This window comes from Volvox carteri (assembly GCF_000143455.1).
Source record: "Volvox carteri f. nagariensis unplaced genomic scaffold VOLCAscaffold_6, whole genome shotgun sequence".
Lineage (NCBI taxonomy): Eukaryota > Viridiplantae > Chlorophyta > Chlorophyceae > Chlamydomonadales > Volvocaceae > Volvox > Volvox carteri.
In genome coordinates this window covers 1,021,670-1,045,287 of record NW_003307549.1, presented here as the reverse complement: position 1 = coordinate 1,045,287, position 23,618 = coordinate 1,021,670, and the positions used below count along the sequence as shown (strand labels likewise).

Here is a 23,618-nt window from a genome sequence, read left to right as displayed (position 1 = left end):
TGGTGCTTCAAGACCTAAACATCACAGACAGCACCGAACTTCATATGTTAAGCAACGGCTCCGTTTGCGGTCTGCCGTACTGTCCATGCGATGCGGCATGCACCCGAATGTCCATGCGGCATGTTGTATCCTGTAAAGGTTTTCTGCAACGGTTTTGGGCGCCGAATCCTAACTGTCGGTGGTTATCTCGTCCACTCCGATTTACCGAACTTCAATATTACTAACAAACACCTGTTTATTCCGCGGTCGGTGATTACAGGTTTTAACTAATACTGCTATTAGTTTACTTGCGGCTACTGTTAGCTGCGGCGGCTAAAGCGACTACTGTTAGTCGTCCACCATTCGAGTGCCGCACTACTGCGGAAGTCCATATCTGCATATGGGCGCGTTGCGGCTATTGTTAGCTGCAGGCGGCTAAAGCGACTACTGTTAGTCGTCCGCCACCTTAATGCCGCACCGCTGCGGAAGTCCATACCTGCATATGGGCGGGGGTTTTACCTACATAAAGCTGGGACATGCGCCCCAGTTTCGTCTGACTGAGCGAGAGTAGTTCCTGCAAACTATGGCTTCTGGATACAGCGCCGCCCAGTCGTACTGGGGATTCTTATCGGCGCGAGGCCCAAGTGGAGTCACTGATGACTATTTATTCAAGACACTTGTCTCAATCGGTATCTTTCGATGCCCCCATTATGTGGTTGTATCGTCTGACCTTTACAGCATGGCATGCACCCGGATGTCGATTGCTACCTGCCTGTACGGATGCAGAGGGGCCCCGCCCTTTTTCTGGCTTCCTTGAAGCTGACACCCAACTTGTCATTGTGACATTTCGTCAGTCCCCGTCCGAGATGGAGGATTTTCTTTTTACTCAGCTGGTAGGCTTTTCGCCCACCCGGGCATCCACCTTTGGGGTAAGAGTATAAGAGTATAATTACGCAACATATCGCCTAGGGTCCTATTGGTACGCTCGGTCTGACCATCAGACTGGGGGTGGTAGGCAGTAGAAAGATTTACCCGCATGCCTACCAACTTCCCCAGGGTGTCCCAGAATTTACTAGTGAACTGGCTACGTATACCGTGATCAGTCACGACAGCCTTGGGAACGCCATGCAGGCGCACAATGTTGTCAAAGAACAAACGTGCCGTGTGCTCTGCAGTGCAGGATGATGTGGTGGGTGCCAGGTGGACCATTTTCGTCAGGCAGTCAACCATCACCAACACTGCGTCATATCCCCCCTCAGTTTTGGGCAGCGCAACAACGAAGTCCATGGACACTCTCCCAAGGGGCTGCAGGGACAGGCAAAGGCTGTAGTAGTCCATGGGGCTTACCAGAGGTAGACTTGTTGGGCTGGCACGAATCACAGGAGAGGATGTAATTCTCGGCATCCTTAGCCATCCGCGGCCACCAAAAAGAACGCCGAAGAATTTCGACCATCCGTGTGCAGCCAGGGTGCCCCGCCAACGGACCGTCGTGGGAATCATCATTAGGAACGACGATTTGTCGATAAGAGCCTTCCCTGCAGAGCCAAAGACCGTCTTGCAAAAGGAGGTGACCCGTGTTATTAACGTCAGTAAACCAAGGGTCCATAGCAATAGCAGCCTTAATACACGCAGACAGAATCGGAGGCTGAAGCCGACCGCTCCTGAGAAGCGGTGCAACGAGCAACGAGTCGTGACAGACAGGATGGCGGAATGCAGTGAAGGATGCCGACTAAGAGCGTCAGCCACATTCAACGAGCCAGACAGGTACTCCCAGTCGAAATTAAACCGCACGAAATATTCCATCCATCTAGCCTGCCGAAGGTTTAATGGAGGCACTCCTTGGAGAAAGGTAAGGGGCTTATGATCAGTTTTCAGCGTAAAGGGCCTGCCTTCCAGGTAGCAGCACCATTCTTTTAAAGCGTGTAAAACAGCGAGTAATTCCTGTTCCCCGGTGGTGTAACATGTTTCAGCGCCCGAAAACTCCTACTTGTAAAGGCGACAGGGCGGCCTTGCTGCAACAGAACAGCGCTGGATCCGTAAAGAGAAGCGTCAGTCACTACCTCGACACGGAACGGCAACGAGTAGTCGGAAAAGCGGAGGATAAGGTCGTCAGCGACCGCACGCTTTAACACATCGAAAGCCTGCGGCAGGGGGCGAAAACGCACCCTTACGAGTAAGATTGGTTAGCGGTGCAGCTATCACGGAATAATGCGCAATAAACTTACGAAAATAGTTCGTCAACCCCAGGAACTTACGAAGTTCCTGCAGAGAGGTGGGCGCTGGCCAATCCCGTACAGCAGCAGTTTTACGGGGATCCATCCATCGGCAGAGACGATGTGACCGAAGGGGGTGTGAAAGGCAGTTTTCGGGATATCTGACTCAGCAATGCGGATCTGATTATACCCCTGTTGAAGGTCAATCGAGCTAAAGTAAGCGGAACCGCGCAGCTTATCGAGTAAGTCATTGACACGCAGCAAGGGATAACGATTCTTAACGGTTGTAGTGTAGTCTACTCATGTGCATCGATTACCGGGGTTGTAGCGTTCAAACCCCGGTAATCGATGCACATGAGTAGACTACCATCTTTCTTACCCACAAACAGGATGGGTGCAGAGTACGGAGAAGTGCTAGGACGAATCACACCCGAAATCCGTGTCGTTGACCACTGATCATACCAGGCTTTGGCGGCACCGTCCAAAGCATTGGCGATGAACAGGCAACGAACCGGTTCCCGATCACCACCCCGAACTAGCTGGAGATACTGCTTCGCATCCCTAACGAATGTGCGCATACTACCTGCTGCTGCCCAACCTAAGTCGCGAGGTTGAAGTTCGGAAGGAAAGTTCAACCTAGGAACAGGGACGGAAAGTCTAAGTACCGTAGTGCTACTTATAGTTCGTGATCGCTTTGTTCGGGGAGGGGTCAAAAAACTTGCTGAAATTTGTACGTGCTCTTTGAATTTTGGGGAAGGCCGGACAAGATTTTGCGGGCATGATACAAAATTTCGGGGCCCCTTCCAAAGTTTCGGGGCTTTTCAAACTGCAGCTTCCAGTCAGTCTCCCTCCACCGGGAACCCTTAGGCTCATGGTCTCTCACCATTTTCGCACTTTGGAAACGCCCTAGCAAATTCTGGACCGATCGTACAGTTCAGTACCAGTGGCAACGACCTAATAACCAACCGGCCGGGCCAATACAGTGTTTGGGTGGTTGCTACTGAAACGTGTCTTCATGTGGCTGAAACCCCGACGTAAAAGGCATTACGATGCAGCTGGATGCACCAAACAGGAACCCTCACCCCTCACCTCACATTATGCCGAAAAAAAGCATTACGGTGCAGCTGGATGCACCAAACAGGAACCACCACCCCTCACCTCACATTATGCTCATCTATTGGTAGTGCAGCGGCCGAACGCTTGCCCGCCCTGATCTGCTGCGAACAGCATTCACCAGCGCCCGGACCTCACCCTCATCCTCGCTCTCCTCCCCCTTATCCCCATCCACGTCCCCCTCATCCTCGCAATCGGATGGAGCCTCGCTTTCCTCGCTCTCCTCCTCGCTGCTGCTGGGCTCTGGCTCATCCTCCTCGTGCTCCATCTCCTCATTGCTACCCTCCGGCTCTGCACGCTTCGTCCCCCGGCCGTGCTTGTTGCCCTGCTTGGTCCGGCCGCCCTTCACACCGCCCTGCCGCTTGGCCTGCTCGTTAAGTTTGGCCGCCCGCTTGGCAGCCATTGCTGCACGCATGGCCTCCACCTTGTCTGCTGGTAGCATGCTGAACTTTGCATCCAGCTCCGTGACGTGCTCAAGTACACGCTCAAGCATGCTGTCATCGTCATCGTCAACAATGGCATAGCGGCTGGGGTCGGTGGTGTCATCATCATCCTCCGCCGCGGGGTTGGTGGTGACGGGGGTGATGGCGGCAGTAGCAGCAGCAGCGGTGGTGGCGGTGAGGCCCAGCATATCCGTGGTGGCCGCTGTGGCGACGGCGCCTGCCTCACGGGTGCTGCGTGGTGGTGGGAAGAGTGCTGCCTTGCCCTCACTGAGCACCTTCCGGGCCGCCTGGTCGATGGTATCCTGGTCCCACGCCTTCGAGAGTGTTGCGCTGTCCCAGGCATGCAGGACGATCTGGGGTTGGCTTATTAGGTAGAGCCAGGCGGCGAGGATGAAGCTGCAGACGAGCGGCTTCATGGCGGATGTGTGCAGGTTGAGCACAGCATCCTGGGGGGCAACGCTGCTGTTGAACTGCGACTCCAGCTGCCACCGGAAGGCCTTGCTTGCCTCATTGCGGATAGCATCCTTGAGTGGCTTCTGCAGGCCCGTGTCTGCTGGCTGCAGCTTGGAGGTGCAGTTGGCTGGCACATACTTGAGCAGGATGCCGGGGCACTTGCACTTGAGGTGGGCCTGCAAAGCCAAGGACGGTGGAAAGGCAGCTTTAGTGCAGTACCAGGGCAGTGGGATAGGATGTGGGTATCCCTGGCCGGCAGCACAGCACCATACACATCCTTTTGGTTCGCGAAACTTTCGGCCTCCCCCTTACCTGGAAGGCCTCTGACAGGTGCACCTGCCAGCAGTCGATGATGAGCATGCAGGGGTGGTCAGGCGGCAGCCCAAGCCGCTCCTTGGTGCGCTGGAGGTAGGGCAGCAGCACCAACTCCACCCACTGTTCCATCAGCTTCTGGTTGGACCAGAGAACGCCAGGTGCGCCCCGATGTCCATCAGGCCCTTGCTGCAATCTTGGGGAGGAAGCAAGCGCTTGGTGCCGCCCTGTGATGGACATGAGTGGGGATAAAAGGCTTTGTTACCCAGTGTTGGCACCGTACAGTAACGGTACGGTACACCAATGGCAACAAGAGGCCTAAGAAAAATAAAGTGCAGCCATGTTGTATCCTGTAAAGGTTTCCCGCAACGGTTTGGGTGCCGAATCCTAACTGTCGGTGGTTAGCTCGTCCACTCCGATTTACCAAACTCCAATATTACTAACTAACTCCCGTCAATTCCGCGGTTGGTGATTACAGGTATTAACTAATACTGATATTAGTTTAATTGCGGCTACTGTTAGCTGCGGCGGCTAAGCGACTACTGTTAGTCGTCCGCCATCCAAATGCCGCACTGTTGCGGAAGTCCATAGGCGCCGGCGGGTAACACGACTACTGTTAGTCGTCCGCCATTCAAGTGCCGCACTGCTGCGGAAGTGTATGGGCGACGGCGGCTAAGCGACTACTGTTAGTCGTCCGCCACCTTAATGCCGCACCACTGCGGAAGTCCATACCTACGTATGGGCGGGGGTTTTACTTACGTAAAGCTGGGACCTGCGTCCCAGTTTCGTCTGACCGAGCGAGAGTAGTTCCTGCGAACTATGGCTTCTGGATTCGGTGCCGCCCAGTCGTACTGGGAATCCTTATCGGCGCGAGGCCCAAGTGGAGTCACTGATGACTACTTATTCAAGACACTTGTCTCAATCGGTATCTTTCGATGCCCCCATTATGTGGTTGTGTCGTCTGAAGACTACAACAAATCTGGTATCGAGACGGGTTCCTTACGGACCAGTCTCATCTCCGCTTCCGCACTCTTTCTTTCATTTGGCACTAGTATGAACTTCCCTAGTGAAGAGGTTACATCGGCTGATTCGGAAGATTTCGGCCCCTTGGCGACTTTCGCTGCTGACCTCGGCAATGCGGTGATGGCTGCCGCCGCATCCGCGGGTTGGTAGATTCGTCCTACCTTTTAGTGAAGTAACCTTAGATTTCGCTCCCCTAACTGTTTTTAGATTTGCAGGCCCTCTCGTCGTAGCGGGTTCTGCTATCCCTACCTCTGCTGCGATCCCTCGCTTGCGCGAGCTTGTGCACCTCTCCCGTGGTGCATTGCAAGCAATCGAGGCAGTCCATCGCTGTGCTGAGGAAGTCTTACTTTTCGGTAGGGTTACCTTAGCTACCTCTTTTACTTCGCTTTTCGGGTTGGATCGCTTCGTCATGTTGCCTGCCAACTCCGGAAACGCGCCTCTACCTGTCCTCGGGGATGGTCAGCAGGGAGCTTTAAGTGTAGTTCCCCCTTCCTGGAACGTAGCGGACGGGGTTAGGCGAAATCGCTGGGGTCCGCCGGATGTAGTCGTTGAGGGTGGTCCCGCACGGACAGTCCCTATCGCTGCCCCGGTAGTTCCTATTAACCCTGCCGCTATCCCAGTGCCTCCTGTAGCACAGGATCCCACACCTATCGCCGCTGTTCCGCCACCGCCGATGCTTGTAGCCTCCTCCGCACACGGCGCTGGCGGCGCAGAAAGGGCTCCCACGGCTGCTGCATCCTTACCGGTGCAGGACGTCGAGGTACTTAGACTTTCCGTCCCAGTACCTAGGTTGAATTTTTCTACCGACCCTCGAACTCGTGATTTAGGTCGTGCTACGGCGGTTAGTACGCGTGCATTCGTTAGGGATGTTGAGCAGTATCTCCAGCTGGTTCGAGGTGGTGATCGGGAGCCGGTTCGTTGCCTGTTCATCGCCAACGCTTTGGACGGTGCCGCCAAAGCCTGGTATGATCAGTGGTCAACGGCACGGATTTCGTTCACTTCGGACGAGCTGTTTACTGCGTTACTTGCCCGTTTTGCTCCTGAAGTCGTGCCCCGCGACGTGGAGGCTCGTTCCGTTCTTGCGAGTGGTACGTACCGTATGCGCCCTGGCGAGAACGTCTCTTCCTACCAGTCGCGTTTCGAGGCACTTATTACGCCTATTGCGGACTTCACAGAAGGAGAAAGAATTTTCTGGTTTCAACGCGGACTATCTGAAGAACTCATAGGCGAATGCGCTACCGACCTTTTAGGAATGCCGTTTTCCTCTTACAACCACCTTTACCGTTTTGCTTTGGGCGTGGAAATGCGCCACCATGCCCGAAAGCAAGTTTCTCGTTCTGCTCCCCGTGCTAATGCCCTCTTTTCGCAGGCCCCGGAGCTGGACCCGGTTGGCGCCCCTGCTGAGGCGCCGGCACCCGATCCTCGCGCTGCTGTCGCTGTCGGGGGTCCTGAGCGCAGAGAGGGTGGCACAGTTGCCGCCCCGGGTGCCGGTAAGCCGAGGGGGGGTCCCCGGGAACAGCGCCGGTGGCAGCAAAAAGGTCCTAGAAGTAATCAGGGTCCTTCCGAGGCCGGGCCTAGTCAGCCGATGGGACAGAAACGCAAACGTGACGACGACCAGTGGCTAGAGAAGTATTGCTGCACTAAGGCAGAGCTGGAGGAGCGCAGGAAGAGGAATAAGTGCATGCGTTGTGGGGATGGCCATTCGACGGGGGTTTGCCCGTTGTGGCCCAAGAAGAAGTAGGGGGTTGCCCAGGCCGCTGAGGAGGGGACTCCTCCTGGGTTAGAAGTAGAGACCGAGCTGCCTGCCATGCGGGCTTCCAGGGCACTGCTGCCCTCTGTGTTAGCGCAGGTTGAGCGAGCTATTGGACGAAAGCTGACGTTTGATGCTCGTTCTGCGAAGAGTGACGGGGATGCTTTGTGTAATCCGCTTGTGCCGCGTTCCCAGTCTCTCTCTGCTAACGACCTACGTGGGCATACGGTTCTCTTCCTCCCCTCTTCTATTTCAGAGTTGCAGGCGCAGCTGACTGCGTACCACCTCTGCAAACGTCAGCACTCGGAAACTGCAGCGTGCGTTATTACACCTACCCACACCGCAACCTGTGCTTCGGCCCTGCTGGCCGGGATGCAGCGCGTTCTGCAGTTTAGTCCCAGGACACCGCTGTTCAACGGGCTCGATCTGGAGGGTCGGCCTGTGCCGTTTCCCGGGTCAACATCTGCCTTTGACGTTTGGTATGATCCCCCGCGACCCGCTGTTGCTTTGCGTGACACTTCACCTCGTCTTTCGGCTTTTCTGCTCTCTCCTCAGTCTGCTGCTCTGCCAGGTGCAAGGATGCCTCTTATCCAAGTCCGCGTCGTCAGCGATACTCTACTCGCGCTCGCTGATTCTGGCGCCAGCGACGACTTTATCTCTCTCTCTGAGGTGAAGCGGCTTGGGTTGACGCCTAGTGCCTGTTCCTGGTCGCATGTCACGCTCGCGAATGGGGATAAGCAGGCTATCTTAGGTCGGGTTACATTGCGTCTTTCGGTGGGACCTTTGCGTTTGTCGGTGCATCCGTACGTGTTGCCTGAGTTGCCTGCTCCGGCCACGTACATCTTAGGGTCCTCTACGTTCTCGCGGTACGGGGGCGTCCTTAGTTTCGAGTCGTGCACCCTGCGGTTGCGCAAAGGGACTCTCGTTTATAAGGCGCCTTTTGTTACCGTGGAGCGCGATCCTTCCGAACAGGGTACCTCGCAGTCGGAACCGCAAGTTCATTACGCCGTAGCCGCGCTCTGCCAGCACACCACCCCTCAACCCATAGGTCGAAAAGCTGCAGTGCGACTTATTCGCAAGGGCGCGCATGGTCTGTTAGTTCGGCCTAAACTGCAACTGAACGCTGCCGTTACCGCTACTGACCCATCGGACCCTGAGCTGCAATCCCTGTTGAACGAGTTTTCCGACGTTTTTCAGGAAATTCCAGGGATTCCTCCTGTTCGGCCAGTCGATCACACGATTCCTCTGACTCCTGGCGCAACTCCGGTGACTCGTCCGATGTACCGCCTGAGCCCTCTGGAACTCGACGAAGTCAAGCGCCAGGTTACTGACTTGCTGAAAAAGGGTATGATCCGCCCTAGCACTTCTCCCTATTCTGCGCCAATCCTGTTTGTCGGTAAGAAAGACGGTAGTCTACGCATGTGCATTGATAACCGGGGGTTGAATGCTACGACGGTTAAGAATCGTTACCCTCTCCCGCGCGTTGACGACCTGCTTGATAAGCTGCGCGGGTCAGCCTTCTTCAGCTCGATTGACCTCCAGCAAGGGTACAACCAGATTCGTATTTCCGAGTCCGATATTCCGAAAACCGCGTTCCGCACCCCGTTTGGTCACTTTGAGTACACGGTCATTAGTTTCGGCTTAACTAACGCTCCTGCTACTTTCCAAGCCGTTATGGACCGTCTTTTTCATCCTTTCATTGACAAGTTTCTGATTGTTTATCTTGACGATCTTCTGGTCTTTTCTAAAACGCGCGAAGAGCACCTGCAGCACTTGCGTTCTGTCCTCCAGGTGTTGCGGCGTGAGAAACTATACGCGAAGCTCTCTAAGTGCCATTGGTCGCAACCCCAGGTGGAGTACCTTGGCCACATCGTCTCTGCCGACGGTGTTCGGATGGATCCCCGTAAAACTGCTGCTGTACGGGATTGGCCGGCGCCCACCTCTCTGCAGGAACTTCGTAAGTTCCTGGGGTTGACGAACTATTTTCGTAAGTTCATTGCGCGTTATTCCGTGATAGCTGCGCCGCTAACCAACCTGACTCGTAAGGGTGCGTTTTCGTCGCCATCCGCGTGGACAGCTGATTGCCAGCAGGCCTTCGATGCGTTAAAACGTGCGGTCGCCGACGACATTATCCTCCGTTTTCCCGATTACTCGTTGCCATTCCGTGTCGAGGTAGTGACTGACGCTTCTCTTTACGGATCCGGTGCTGTTCTGTTGCAGCAAGGCCGCCCCGTGGCTTTTACGAGTAGGAAGTTTTCGGGCGCTGAAACCCGTTACACCACCGGGGAACAGGAATTACTTGCCGTTTTACACGCTTTAAAAGAGTGGCGCTGCTACCTGGAAGGCAGGCCCTTTACGCTGAAAACTGACCATAAGCCCCTTACGTTTCTCCAAGGTGTGCCTTCGTTAAATCGTCGGCAGGCTAGATGGATGGAATATTTCGCGCGGTTTAACTTCGACTGGGAGTATCTGTCTGGCTCGTTGAATGTGGCTGACGCTCTTAGTCGGCATCCTTCGCTGCATTCCGCCATCCTGTCTGTTACAACTCGTCGCACCGCTTCCCTGGAGCGGTCGGTTTCGGCCTCCGATCTGTCTGCGCGTATTAAGGCTGCTATTGCTACGGACCCTTGGTTTACTGACGTTAATAACACGGGTCACCTCCTTTTGCAAGACGGTCTTTGGCTCCGCAGGGAAGGCTCTTATCGGCAAATCGTCGTCCCTAATGACGACTCCCTGCGTCGTGAGCTACTTTCCCGTTTCCACGACGGTCCGTTGGCGGGTCACCCTGGCTGCACACGGATGGTCGAAATTCTTCGGCGTTCTTTTTGGTGGCCACGGATGGCTAAGGATGCCGAGAATTACGTCCTCTCCTGTGATTCATGCCAGCGTAACAAGTCTATCTCTGGTAAGCCCCACGGATTGCTACAGCCTTTGCCTGTCCCTGCGGCCCCTTGGGAGAGTGTTTCCATGGACTTCGTTGTGGCGTTGCCTAAAACTGAGGGGGGGTATGACGCGGTGTTGGTCCTGGTCGACCGCCTGACGAAAATGGTTCACCTTGCACCCACCACGTCATCCTGCACCGCAGAGCACACTGCACGTTTATTTTTTGATAACGTTGTGCGTCTGCATGGTGTTCCCAAGTCTGTCGTTTCGGATCGTGGTGGCCAATTCACTAGTAAATTTTGGGACGCATTGGGGAAGTTGGTAGGTATGCGCATAAACCTTTCCACTGCCTACCACCCCCAGTCCGATGGCCAAACCGAGCGAACTAACCGGACTTTAGGTGATATGTTACGTAACTTCGCGGGTCGAACACCCTCTGTCTGGGATACCTGCTTGACGGCGGCCGAATTCGCGATTAATAATGCCGTTAGCCGCTCGACTGGTCAAAGCCCCTTTTTTCTAAATTACGGTTACAATCCTGTTCTGCCTGTTTTGCGCGAACTTGACGTAAACGTCCCCGCGGCTAAGACCTTTGCCAAGTCGTTTGTGTCCCGACTGACAGAGGCTAAGGCATGCCTTGACTCAGCCCAACAGCGCGCAGCGGACTACTACAACAAGTCCAAACGGGACGTCACCTTCACCAAGGGCCAACTGGTCATGCTAAGCACCAAGAACCTGCGTTCTCTGGCCGAAGGTTCCCGTAAGCTGTTGCCTCGCTGGGTTGGGCCTTACCCTGTTGTGCGCATGGTGGGTTCGGTTGCTGTACAACTTGAACTCCCTCCTGAAATGCGCGTCCACCCTACTTTTCACGTGTCCTTAGTACGTCCATATCGTGGGTCTGTGCCCATCCCTGAAGCGCCTGCGCCTCCTGCTGCTATAGAGGCCGCGCCTACTACTTGGTTGTCCGGTAGGCAAACCATGTATGCAGTGGAACGAATTTTGGACTATCGAACTCGACGCGCGGGTAAGGCTAGGCGCAAGCGCACGGTGCACGAATACTTAGCCAAATGGGCTGGGTATTCGTCCGAACACAACAGCTGGGAACCGGCGCGTAACTTCACCCCCGACCTCAAACCATTGCTCGATGCGGCTCGTCTTAGGGTGCAGTCCCAGGTGGTATCGCGTTAGTTAGTTTTTACTAATCTTGTTTTGCATAGCGAGCCGTGTGCGACGGGGACGTCGCCTTTAGGGGGGGGGAATAGTTGTTGTATCCTGTAAAGGTTTCCCGCAACGGTTTGGGTGCCGAATCCTAACTGTCGGTGGTTAGCTCGTCCACTCCGATTTACCAAACTCCAATATTACTAACTAACTCCCGTCAATTCCGCGGTTGGTGATTACAGGTATTAACTAATACTGATATTAGTTTAATTGCGGCTACTGTTAGCTGCGGCGGCTAAGCGACTACTGTTAGTCGTCCGCCATCCAAATGCCGCACTGTTGCGGAAGTCCATAGGCGCCGGCGGGTAACACGACTACTGTTAGTCGTCCGCCATTCAAGTGCCGCACTGCTGCGGAAGTGTATGGGCGATGGCGGCTAAGCGACTACTGTTAGTCGTCCGCCACCTTAATGCCGCACCACTGCGGAAGTCCATACCTACGTATGGGCGGGGGTTTTACTTACGTAAAGCTGGGACCTGCGTCCCAGTTTCGTCTGACCGAGCGAGAGTAGTTCCTGCGAACTATGGCTTCTGGATTCGGTGCCGCCCAGTCGTACTGGGAATCCTTATCGGCGCGAGGCCCAAGTGGAGTCACTGATGACTACTTATTCAAGACACTTGTCTCAATCGGTATCTTTCGATGCCCCCATTATGTGGTTGTGTCGTCTGAAGACTACAACAGCCAGAACCACATCCAATGACAAAAGGGGACTGTACGAAATGCAAGAACGGCTAAGCAATTGGCCTAAGTAGGTAATCCTATCTCCTACTTGGTTTACTTGGTTATTAAAGGGTAGGCCTCAGAGACCCCTACCTGGAAGATGACCTGCGGTGGTAGCATGCTACCGTCAGCCGCCGACGCCACCACAATGGTAATCTGGCGCTTGTCATCCAGGCCGACCTGCCGTATGTACGCTTGCTGACGGGCACAATGTTGCAGCCAGTCTGATCCGCGTTCACGACCAGCGCCTTCGGGATTGCGTGCTTGAAGGCCAGGTAGGCAATCTGTTATGAAAGGATGGAGGTGAAGGGCCGAAGCAGGGTTGGTAGGTACGAAAAGCTTTTGAGAAGTACGACATGGCTATCAATGCCTATGATTGGCAAACGGGGAACACGGAAAGGAGGCAGTGCAAACAGCTACCGTTTCTAATGCTCATGGCAGGATCCACAGCGATGTACCTGCAGCAGGAAGAGCCGGGCAATGTCTTCCCAGTCGGCGGGTAGCTTTTGCGCTGCAGACGTTGCAGCCCGGTTGGAGAGGTGCAGGCCCTTGCAGACCTTGCGGATCCAGGCCCGACTGCACGTAAAGGTGCCGCCACTACCGGCCAGAAGGTAGGCATAGCCGGCCTCCCGCAGCCTCTCGATTATAGGCTCATGCAGCGTCCCTGAGGTGACCTACAGAAGGACAAGGGATTGTGCACGGTGTCAATGTGAATTCGGGACTGTAAGCGAGAGCAAACACAGGCTAGGCGGCCATTCTTCTTACGTTGAGCCCACTGAGCACCATCTCCATGATCACGGCCTTGGCCACGGCGAACGCATCATTCGGCAGGGAGGCTTTGCGGCCACGGCCGGGTGTGGCAACCCCAGCCCCAAAGATGGTCGGGTTCTCCTTGTACTTAGCCAGCCAGCCAGAGACCGTGGACTCCTTCAAGGGGTGCTCGGAGTTAAAGGTGCCGCTGTGGTCCCGGTGCATGAAGTTGATGCCCATGGCAACCTGCATCACAAGGCAAGCAAGGGTTAGAATGAAGTACCATACCGTATACCGTATCCTTACGGCACCCGAACCCTGACATCGCGGGCTTACCGAATCAGCACAGCGCTCCCTGATGAACTCCACAACCATCCGCTTTTCATCGTTGCTGAATCGAGCGTACATGCCGCGTGGACCAGTAGACTTGGGTGTGGTGGTTGCCACCTGAGCGGGCGTCACAATGACTTGCCTGGTGAAGCCAGGGGCCAGTGCGAACTGCAGCCGAGCCATGGTTGACCCGCGGATTTGTTGAAGAGGACGTCCAACAGGTCGAATGCCACGCTGCGGCGTGAGCGCAAGCCTCGCCTCGCCGGCTGCCGTAGCATTGACCGCATTGCGCTCACGCCTAGCAACCTCCTCGGGCTCCATTCGCTCACGCTGGGCCTCAACAACAGCATCATCAAGCCTAACTGGTGCAAATCCAGCTCGGTCGCTCACCGGAGCGTTTGGTGCTAGCGATTTCATCCCGCATTGAAGCAGGGTTGCCTGTCTTGCACGTTTTCGAGCGACGTTCATGTCCTACGTTTATGACTACATTTCTTACATTTAAGAGCTGATTTCCGCCTGGAAATCCTAGTTTTTGCGAAGTTTGATCGACCGCCTTCGGAGCGTACGATATTTCGGGGCTGCCGGACAGAGGTCACACATTTACATAATGCCAAATGAACGGACTACAGAAGCTGCATAGCTAAAGAAAAGTTATTGCTTTAACTAGTTTAGCAAAGAGCTTCACGCGCGGGCACCTCCGATTTCGACCTCAGGTTGGCCGATGATGATGACAGGACTTCTCGCTTTGTACCCATCCAAAAGCACCGAAACGCATAGGACTGTTGTGGAATCTAGCACATGCAAGACATTGCGTGGTCGACGTTAAGGGGGCGCATGATGCCCCGGCAGCGCTTTCTGGGCCTCCAGGAGCCCCAAAACGGATTGTCTAGGATCGATCCATTGCAGATAGATCGTAGGCGCTGGTCTGACGGTCATAGGGCTCATAGCAGCTGGATGGCTTTCAGACTGCCGGTCATGGGAACCCGGGAGGCATGCTGTTGGTGCAGGGCAAACCAGGGCTGTTGGGTGACCGGTGGAGATGGATGGGTGCACCACCAATTGATATACACAGGGACGTATCCTAATCGGGGCGCTCGGCGGTACTCCGCCTGGAGCAAGCAGGTTTAACTCCTGCCGTCCTGTTCCTTTCATCATCCTCCCGCAAAGATTCCCCCACAATTCTTGTACATCACAGCGCACTCCTAGACCGGCTGGATTTAAGGAAGAGATCCGGAAGAGCTTGCGGCCCTCCCGTGGCTTACCCTCGGGCGAAGACGACAGAGGACTAGTCTCATTGGTAGGATACGGGGAAATAACAAAAAGTTTAGAAGGCACCTGTTATCTACTGCGTTTGCATCCCAATCCGTGAAGGTTATCCACCTCTCTGTGCTTTCACTGACATAGTGACAGGGCGACGGTGGATGAAACCGGTACAGTAGCACTATACCACGTAAGACCAGTGTAAGAATACGCAATTGCAGGAAAGAGCCGCTTTGTAGAGTGAAAAAGAGGCGAGCAGTCGCAGGATTACAGCCTGTTCATTGATTCACATGAAGCAAATGGCTAAGCTCACGGGCCTACATGTTTGCCATTGAGAGCCATGAGTGAATTATGATTACCGTGGACCCATAGGCCTACCCCCAATGGTCCCCCCTTTGTAAACCCCGCTTGAGGTCTTGGCACACCTATCCTGGCTCGTGATGTGCGTGGCGGCAGCCGGGGGAATCCCCCTCTACTGAACCACGCCTGAAGGCCCTGCCTGTTTTCTCTTCTCCCAAAGTTGCGCAAACCCAAAAAACCCATTACAGTGTGTCTTGGGCCTTTCTCCGCCAGGAGGTCCCCAGCCTGGGTCTGCATGTCCTTTGTTTCATTGCAGCCGCCATGAGCCTACTCCTTGTTTCCAACCGCCACATCCCACATACATTGTTCCGCTGGCACCGGTGTTGTGTCCGTGTCAGCCAGCACTGCCCGTCGTCCTCATGCCTCCACTTCAATCGGCATGCTCACCACCCTCCCACCGTATCCAATTAAGATTTTAGTAAAGCCCGCCTGTCCAATCCGCTGTGGACGTGTCACCTACACCCCCCTCCGTGCCCACACCCCCACTCAGAGACATTGCCGACACTGGCAACATTGCTGATCCCGTCACCACTACACCTCGATCCTGAGATCCACTGCCTTAACCCGGGACCTGCTGTGCGTGGTGCACCCCTTCCAGGGTTTCACCCACCAAAAAAGAGCGTTGTCACTGGTCGTAAAACCCCCATGGCCACCTTAGTAGCTACCCGACTGGTCCCCACCATATCCCCTCCCGTACAAGCCCCACCCGGGGCCTGCACTGCTGCACTGCGCCGCCAGGCTGGTCGTTGCTGCTGCCGCTGCCGCAGCGGTGACGGGCGCACCGTGATAGCCAGCGGCCACCGCCACCACCGCAGCCGCCACCGCATCATCATAACCACCCGACTGGTCCCCGGGACTCTTTGTGGGAGGATGATGAAAGGAACAGGACGGCAGGAGTTGAACCTGCTTGCTCCAGGCGGAGTACCGCCGAGCGCCCCGATTAGGATACGTCCCTGTGTATATCAATTGGTGGTGCACCCATCCATCTCCGCCGGTCACCCGACAGCCCTGGTTTGCCCTCCACCAACAGCACGCCTCCCGGGTTCCCATGACCGGCAGTCTGAAAGCCATCCAGCTGCTATGAGCCCTATGACCGTCAGACCAGCGCCTACGATCTATCTGCAATGGATCAATCCTAGACAATCCGTTTTGGGGCTCCTGGAGGCCCAGAAAGCGCTGCCGGGGCATCATGCGCCCCCTTAACGTCGACCACGCAATGTCTTGCATGTGCTAGATTCCACAACAGTCCTATGCGTTTCGGTGCTTTTGGATGGGTACAAAGCGAGAAGTCCTGTCATCATCATCGGCCAACCTGAGGTCGAAATCGGAGGTGCCCGCGCGTGAAGCTCTTTGCTAAACTAGTTAAAGCAATAACTTTTCTTTAGCTATGCAGCTTCTGTAGTCCGTTCATTTGGCATTATGTAAATGTGTGACCTCTGTCCGGCAGTCGCAGTTTCCATCTACCAAAGTATGACCGCTTTGTGCAAAATTTAAGCTACAAAGAAAAGCAATAATTAACTCAATTGGTGTAAGGTTTTGCAGTTCGTTAGCGCGCGCTTCTGAGACCATGTCGTAACTTCGGAGCTAGTGGAGCTTGATCTTGTGGTTCTCCGTGTGAGACAATGGCGCGCTAATATGACTATTTAAGCGGACCATTTTACGAACATTGTAAGTCTAAGTTGAAATTGAAAAGCCCGATCTTCTGTGCTTACGCAAGTATATCGGCCAGTAAAGTCAGCTTGCACTTCCCAGTTGTTAGGAGCGGCCTGGTTCCCTTTCAATTGGTATCAGAGCCTAGGTGATCCTCCTCGCCGAGCTCTTCATCGTCGTTGCCATCGTCTTCGTCGTCATCGCGCCATCGCGCCATCGCGCCATCATCTTCGCCTCTACACTTCGTCTTCACCTTCATCACTTCGTCTTCGTCTTCGCCCTCATCACTTCGCCTTCGCCCTCATCGCTTCGCCTTCGCCCTCATCACTTCGCCTTCGCCCTGATCACTTCGTCATCGCCCTCGTCACTTCGTCTTCGTCCTCTTCGCCTTCATCACTCCGTCTTCGTCTTCGCCCTCATCACTTCGCCTTCGCCCTCATCGCTTCGCCTTCGCCCTCATCACTTCGCCTTCGCCCTGATCACTTCGTCATCGCCCTCGTCACTTCATCTTCGTCCTCTTCATCTTCGTCCTCAACCATGTCTCTCTCGAACGAGTTCCCGTTTCCGCCTTCCTTTCCTGCCGCCACCGACCCCGCGCCCGCGGCGCCCCCCACCACGTCCGAAGCCGCTCTCCCCTGGGATAGAATCTCAGAAGTCGCTGCACATGCTGCCGTACGTGCCTTAGAGAATCATTCGTCAAACAACCAGTGCGGACCAGCCCCCCGATTCAACCCCACGGCCAAGGACGCCGACCTCACTTCGTGGGCCAACCGCCTCCGCCTCCACTTTACGGTATGCGGTCTGCATGAAGACAGTGCGCCTGCTGTCGCCATCGCCCTGTCTGCCATCGAAGGACCTACCCTGGACACCCTCCTCCGCCACCAACGTACCCCCTTTACTTCCTTAACTGCGGTCCTTCAAGCGCTAACGCCCCTCGCGCCCAGACCCGATCGCCTCCTCCAGGCACAGATCAGCATGGACACCATTCGTCAAGGCTCAGGCCCGAACTCTCTGGTGTCGTACGTGGCCGCTTTCGGACGCCTTATGGGCGACCTTCCTCACCGTCACGAACTCGACCACATCTTTCACTTCGTGAAAGGTCTCAACAGGGACCTCCGTGAGGAAGTCTACGCAAGGCTTCCTCAATACGGCACTGATGTGACCCTGCAGATCATCATTGACTTGGCGATGGGCATCTTTTCCGGGCGCCACAATGCTCATCTCATTGACTACAACACCGCGCCACGCAGCTTCCGAGACGTCCGCCGGGACGACCCTATGGACCTCACCGCCAACGTCTACTCCACCACACCGCACCACAGCAACTTACCTCTTCCGAGCGGCGTCAAAACCATCGGAGTCCCCTACAACTTGCGCCTCCAGCGCATGGCCCAGCATGTCTGCCTACAGTGTGGTGACGAGTCGCACGCCAAGGAACACTGCCCGGAACTTCGTCGCCTCCTGGCAGCAACCACCATCTCCCAACCCAACTCCTCCCGCCGGCACTCCTTTCAGGGTGCTAACAACAGCCGCAAACCGCCCCGCTCGCCTGCCCGCTCGCCTGCCCGCTCGCCCTCCCGCTCCTCCGCGTCCTCCACCTCCGAGGATCGATGTTCACGCAGCCACCACCAATACGACAACCACAGCCATCGCGGTCGTTCTCCCTCCTGCCTCAGTAACAGCTCCCACGGCCGCCGCTCCCAGCACATCAGCGACAAATCCCCTACCCGCTCCTGCTCCCCAGGCCCCCGTTAAATTGGCTCTTAGGCCGTCGTCGGCAGAAACGGTCAGCCACAGCCTGCCGACGTCATCTGCTGTGCACTCGTCCGAAACCGCGTTCAACGTTCAATGTCTAGCTCAAATCGTCCGCAAGCCTGCCCGCCGTGTTGGTCGCAAGCGTGCTCACGCAGCTGCAGCCTCGACATCGAAGGGAGCATGCCAGGCAAGCAACGATTGGAAAATCGCGCGATTGCTTTTTCTTGAATACAATTCACAGTACGGCCCATTTACCGTCGATGCCTACTGTGATGACCTCGGCTTAACTGCACAGCTCTCACCCTTTTTCTCACCGTCCCGACCTTTCCTATCAACCGACATCGAAGGAGAGTGCGTATGGATGGTGCCACCTGTCGACAACACCTCCACCATCGTCGCCCGCTACCTCGACGCCAAGACCGCCAACCCCAAAACCTCTGCCATCATTGTCCTACCTGATCGTCCACAAGCCTCTTGGGCCCCTCTCATCCGCCACATGACCATCGTCCGCTGCTTCCCTGCCGGCACCCAGATCGTCTGCCGCCCCACCTCTTCAGACCCGTCCAGGTATGGAGAACCGGGTCCCAGCCCTTGGCCTGTAGTAGTCCTCCACGATCCACCATCGTCAGCCCCCTTTACTCTCGCGTCTACATCCGCCACCCTGCTTCCCGATACCACCCTTCATCCCGTCTCCACCTCGTCCCATCCCTCATTCGCTTCCGCCAACCATCCGTCAACATCATCCACGTCGTCAGTCAAAACTCTCATCCAACATTTTTCCAGCTCCCATCCCCCACCGCCGCCCCAGCCATCGGACCGCCCTCCATCACCACGCTCTAATGTCGCTAATCTTATCGCTCGTTTTTCGCAAACTCCAACATCCGCTGCCTCTTCCCCACCTCCGCCTACACCAACCGTCAGCCAGCCAGCCCAACCATCTTTCCCCCTCGTACAGCATCCTACCCCCCAGCCCCACCGCGCTCCTCAAGCTTCGCTTCCACAGATAGACGAACAAAGGTCTACGGTGGAACGCCCCTTCATCCCGCCTATCCTAGGTCGCATTGCGTCCGTCACCGACAATCTCTCCACCACCCTTATCGTCTTCGATGCCACCATAGCTGGCCATCCCGCCCGAGTCCTCCTGGATTCTGGTGCTTCCCGCAACTTCATTGCCCACTCCTTCCTCCAACATCACCAATTACACTCCGCCAACCTTCCAGCTTCGCAGTCATTACGTGTTCGTTTGGCCAACGGACACCTCGCCCTCTGTTCCTCCGCCCTTCCCAACGCCCCCTTGGCTATCCAATCACACCATGAGTGCACCACCTTCTTCACCCTCGACCTTGACGGATACGACGCCATCCTTGGGAAACCCTGGCTTACTACCAACAACCCCCAAATCGACTGGCGTACCAACACCGTCACCATCGGTGACACCGTCATTCCACATTCCTCGTATTGCCCATCCGCTTTTCAGATTGAATTCGTCTCCATCGCCCGCATGCAGAAATGCATTCGCCAAGCTGCCGCCCGACCGCCACCACCCAATGCCACCAACCCTCGCAAGCGAGCTCCATTCAACCCATCACCACCTGTTTACATGGGTGTCCTCCATCCCATCGAAGATCCCGAAGTCGACCCTGAAGCCCCCCCTCAACCCACCGCCTCCCCGTCCGTACCACCAGCCCTTCAGTCTGTCCTCCAGCGCTACGCAACCATCTTCGAAGAACCATCGGGTCTACCACCATCATGCCCATGCGACCACCACATCGAGTTGGTCCCTGACGCCCAGCCTCCTAAGCAGCGCGAGTATCGCATGTCCCCAGCAGAACTTCAAGAACTGGACAAGCAGCTCAAGAACTACCTTGACCGTGGCTGGATTTGCCCGTCAACATCACCCTTTGGTGCCCCTATTCTGTTCGCCCGTAAACCTGGTGGTAACGGTCTGCGCCTCTGTGTGGACTTTCGTGCAATCAACCAGCTAACAGTCAAGAATGCGTATCCCCTGCCGCGCGTGGACGAGCTCCTTGACCAGCTGCACGGCGCAGCCTATTTCACCAAGCTGGACCTCTGGTCAGGCTACCATCAAGTCCGGGTGCACGAACCCGATGTGCATAAAACGGCTTTTCGGTGTAAGTATGGTCTGTACGAATGGCTTGTTCTTCCCTTCGGACTTACAGGAGCCCCCGCCACCTTCATGTCCCTCATGAACGACGTCCTCCACCCCTTCCGCAACAAGTGTGCGGTTGTGTACCTCGACGACGTCCTCATCTACTCCCGCACCTTTGAAGACCATTGCCGTGACGTGGAAGCCGTTCTACGCACACTTCAAGACCACCACCTCCATGTCCGCTTTTCCAAGTGCTCTTTCGTGCAACCCACCACCAAGTTCTGCGGATTCATCATCTCCCGCGACGGCATCACGACAGACCCTGACAAGCTCACCGCCCTTGCCAATTTCCCCATTCCTTCCTCCATCACCGACATTCGCGCCTTCCTAGGCTTCACTGGGTTCTACCGCCGCTTCATCAAAGACTACGCCCGCATCGCCCTTCCTCTTACCACCCTCACCAAAACAACCCAGCCCTTTCCCAAGGTCCTACCCGCCGACGCCGTCGCCGCCTTCCATGCCCTCCGCGACGCCCTAATGTCAGCCCCAGCTCTCATCATCCCAGACACCGGCACCAACGCCACCTTCACCCTTTATACCGACGCCTCCATCCTCGGCATTGGCACTGTGCTCCTTCAAGAACGCAACGGCGCCCTACATCCCGTGGCGTTCGAGTCCCGCAAGCTCAGCCGTCATGAAGCCAACTACCCCATTCACGAGCTGGAGTTGCTTGCTGTCGTACACGCAGTGCGTAAGTTCCAGTGCTATCTCGAAGGCTGCCACTTTATGCTCTGCACAGACCACGACACCTTGCAACGCTTCTTCACCCAAAAGGATCTGTCTCGTCGTCAAGCCCGTTGGGCTCAGCTCCTCGCCCCATTCCAAGGCTACATCACAATCACTTATCGCCCCGGCCCTCAAAACATGGCCGACGCCCTCTCCCGCTTCCCGGTCAGCCCAGCCCCTACCCCAGAGACCTCTGACCCCAGTCCCTCACCTCCCATTACATCAGCAGAAAACCTAACCTCACTTACATCTCCATCACCTCCCCCGCTTTGGCCCTCCACTTCACCACCTGTCGACGTCGCAGCCAACCATGCCCTTCATCATGCCTGTTTCACCATCGCAGCCCATGTCGTGCCAGACCCCAGCCTCGCAGATGACATCCGTTTCGGATACACCACCGACCCCATGTACTCCAATTCAACAACCACCAAGCCCTACCTCCAACGTTCCCCAGACGGTTTCTTCTACTTCGCCAACCGCATCACCATCCATAACGTCCCATCCTTACACCGCCGCCTACTTCACGAATTCCACGATGCTGCTTACTCTGGTCATCCTGGTTTTCGTCGCACCCTCGCCGCGATATCAACCCGCTACTGGTGGCCTTACATGGCCCGCACCGTCAAAGCCTACGTCAAGTCCTGCCCCATCTGTCAACGCACCAAGCCATCCACCCAGCCTCCGCCTGGCCTCCTCCACCTGCTACCCACCCCCACCCAACCCTGGACACACGTGTCTCTGGACTTCATCACCGACCTGCCGCCCTCTAAAGGTTTGGACGGCCGCACCTACACCGCAATCCTCACCTTCGTCGATATGTTCACCAAGCAAGCCCACTTCGCCCTCACTAATAAGACCACCACCACCCACGACACCGCCCTACTCTTCCTCACCCACGTCTACCGTCTACACGGTCTTCCAACAACCCTCGTCTCAGACCGAGATTCCCGCTTCATGTCCGACATCTGGCGCACCTTCTGGGAGCACCTTGGCACGTCCCTAAACATCTCCTCCGCCTATCATCCACAAACTGACGGTCAAACCGAGAGAACACATCGCACTATTGAACAGATCCTCCGCGCTTACACTCAACCTATGCAGGACAACTGGGCATCATACCTTCCGATCACCGAAGCAGCATACAACAACACCACCCACGCAAGCACCGGCATGACACCATTCTACACCAATCACGGTTACCACCCGCGCACTCCCATCTCCCTCCACGGCCCCCAAGCCGCTTCACCTTCCTCTCACCCGCAGGCTTCAGAACTACAGCAGCGTATGAGCGACATCCATGCCACCATCAACCGCGAAATTCAAGCCGCCAAAACCCGCTACGCTGCAACAGCTAACCAGCATCGCCGCGCCATCACCTTCAAAGTTGGCGATCGCGTCCGCCTGTCCACAGAACACCTCACCCTGCCGACCTACCCCTCCCCAAAACTTCGCCCTCGCTACCTCGGGCCTTTCCTCATCTCCTCCGTCATTTCTCCAGTTGCATACCGCCTTCACCTTCCAGCCTCCCTCGGCCGCTTGCATCCAGTATTCCACATCAGCCGCCTCCTTCCATGGACGGACAACAACCCAGCGCTCTTCCCCGGCCGCCCACCACCTCCCCCTGCAGCCCCTACTGCACTAGAATCCCCATATGACAGTGCAGATACTGTTGTTACAGCTGTTCGCCTGGGGTATAACAAGCGCGCACGCCCGTCCGTCATGTTCCTCGTGCAGTGGTCCGCTAGTAGTAAACGCGACCCCTCATGGGAACCATACGACGACATGCACAACCTGCCAGCGCTTCGTGCCTTCCTGAGGAGCCCAAGCTGGACCGCGTTCAAGCTATCAGATCGCTATGCGTGGTTCAGAGCCAAGTTCCCGGAGCATGCCCCAAGGATCGTACAGTTTTTGGCAGAGTAGAGCTGCGGCTGGATGTGTGTGTGTGTCATCATGTGTATTCGGTATATCTGTGCGTCTTCGTTCTGTTCCTGTCCGTAGATTACACCAGTCAGTTCAACGTAGTGTGGTATTGCATTTCACGTGTTTGTTCGCGTCTGGGTATTTGGGTTCCGTGTAGTCAGATTTAAGTCGTTTTCGTAGCAGCTTTTGCGTATCTCCGGATTCTTAAGCCGGATATGGTAGGAGTCGTGCGCCACATTATAGGCCGGTATCCAGTGCGGGGAAGGTTTTGCCTTGACTCCGGTTCCCTTTTGCCTTCCCCTAGTTAGCCTGGTACCGATTTCGTTCAGGGAATCGGAGAGGCGCACGACTATGGCCACTTAGTGACGTTCTCGCACCGAGGACGGTGCTTGTTTTTAAGGAGGGGAGTGTGTAAGGTTTTGCAGTTCGTTAGCGCGCGCTTCTGAGACCATGTCGTAACTTCGGAGCTAGTGGAGCTTGATCTTGTGGTTCTCCGTGTGAGACAATGGCGCGCTAACATGAGTATTTAAGCGGACCATTTTACGAACATTGTAAGTCTAAGTTGAAATTGAAAAGCCCGATCTTCTGTG

The 23,618-nt window shown here is 55.8% G+C and overlaps 1 protein-coding gene across 1 annotated transcript; it reads right to left on the bottom strand.

The window, feature by feature from the left end:
- Positions 1-299: 299 nt before the first annotated feature.
- VOLCADRAFT_87681 (uncharacterized protein) lies at positions 300-15,637 on the bottom strand (the record flags this gene model as incomplete). Its single annotated transcript, XM_002947322.1, has 12 exons — positions 300-373; positions 458-475; positions 3,444-3,799; positions 3,975-3,979; positions 4,024-4,377; positions 4,514-4,537; positions 6,819-6,984; positions 12,288-12,391; positions 12,566-12,781; positions 12,873-13,103; positions 13,194-13,304; positions 15,590-15,637. 12 exons carry the CDS (start codon positions 15,635-15,637, stop codon positions 300-302), a joined length of 1,707 nt encoding a protein of 568 aa, XP_002947368.1.
- Between the last annotated feature and the right edge of the window lie 7,981 nt (positions 15,638-23,618).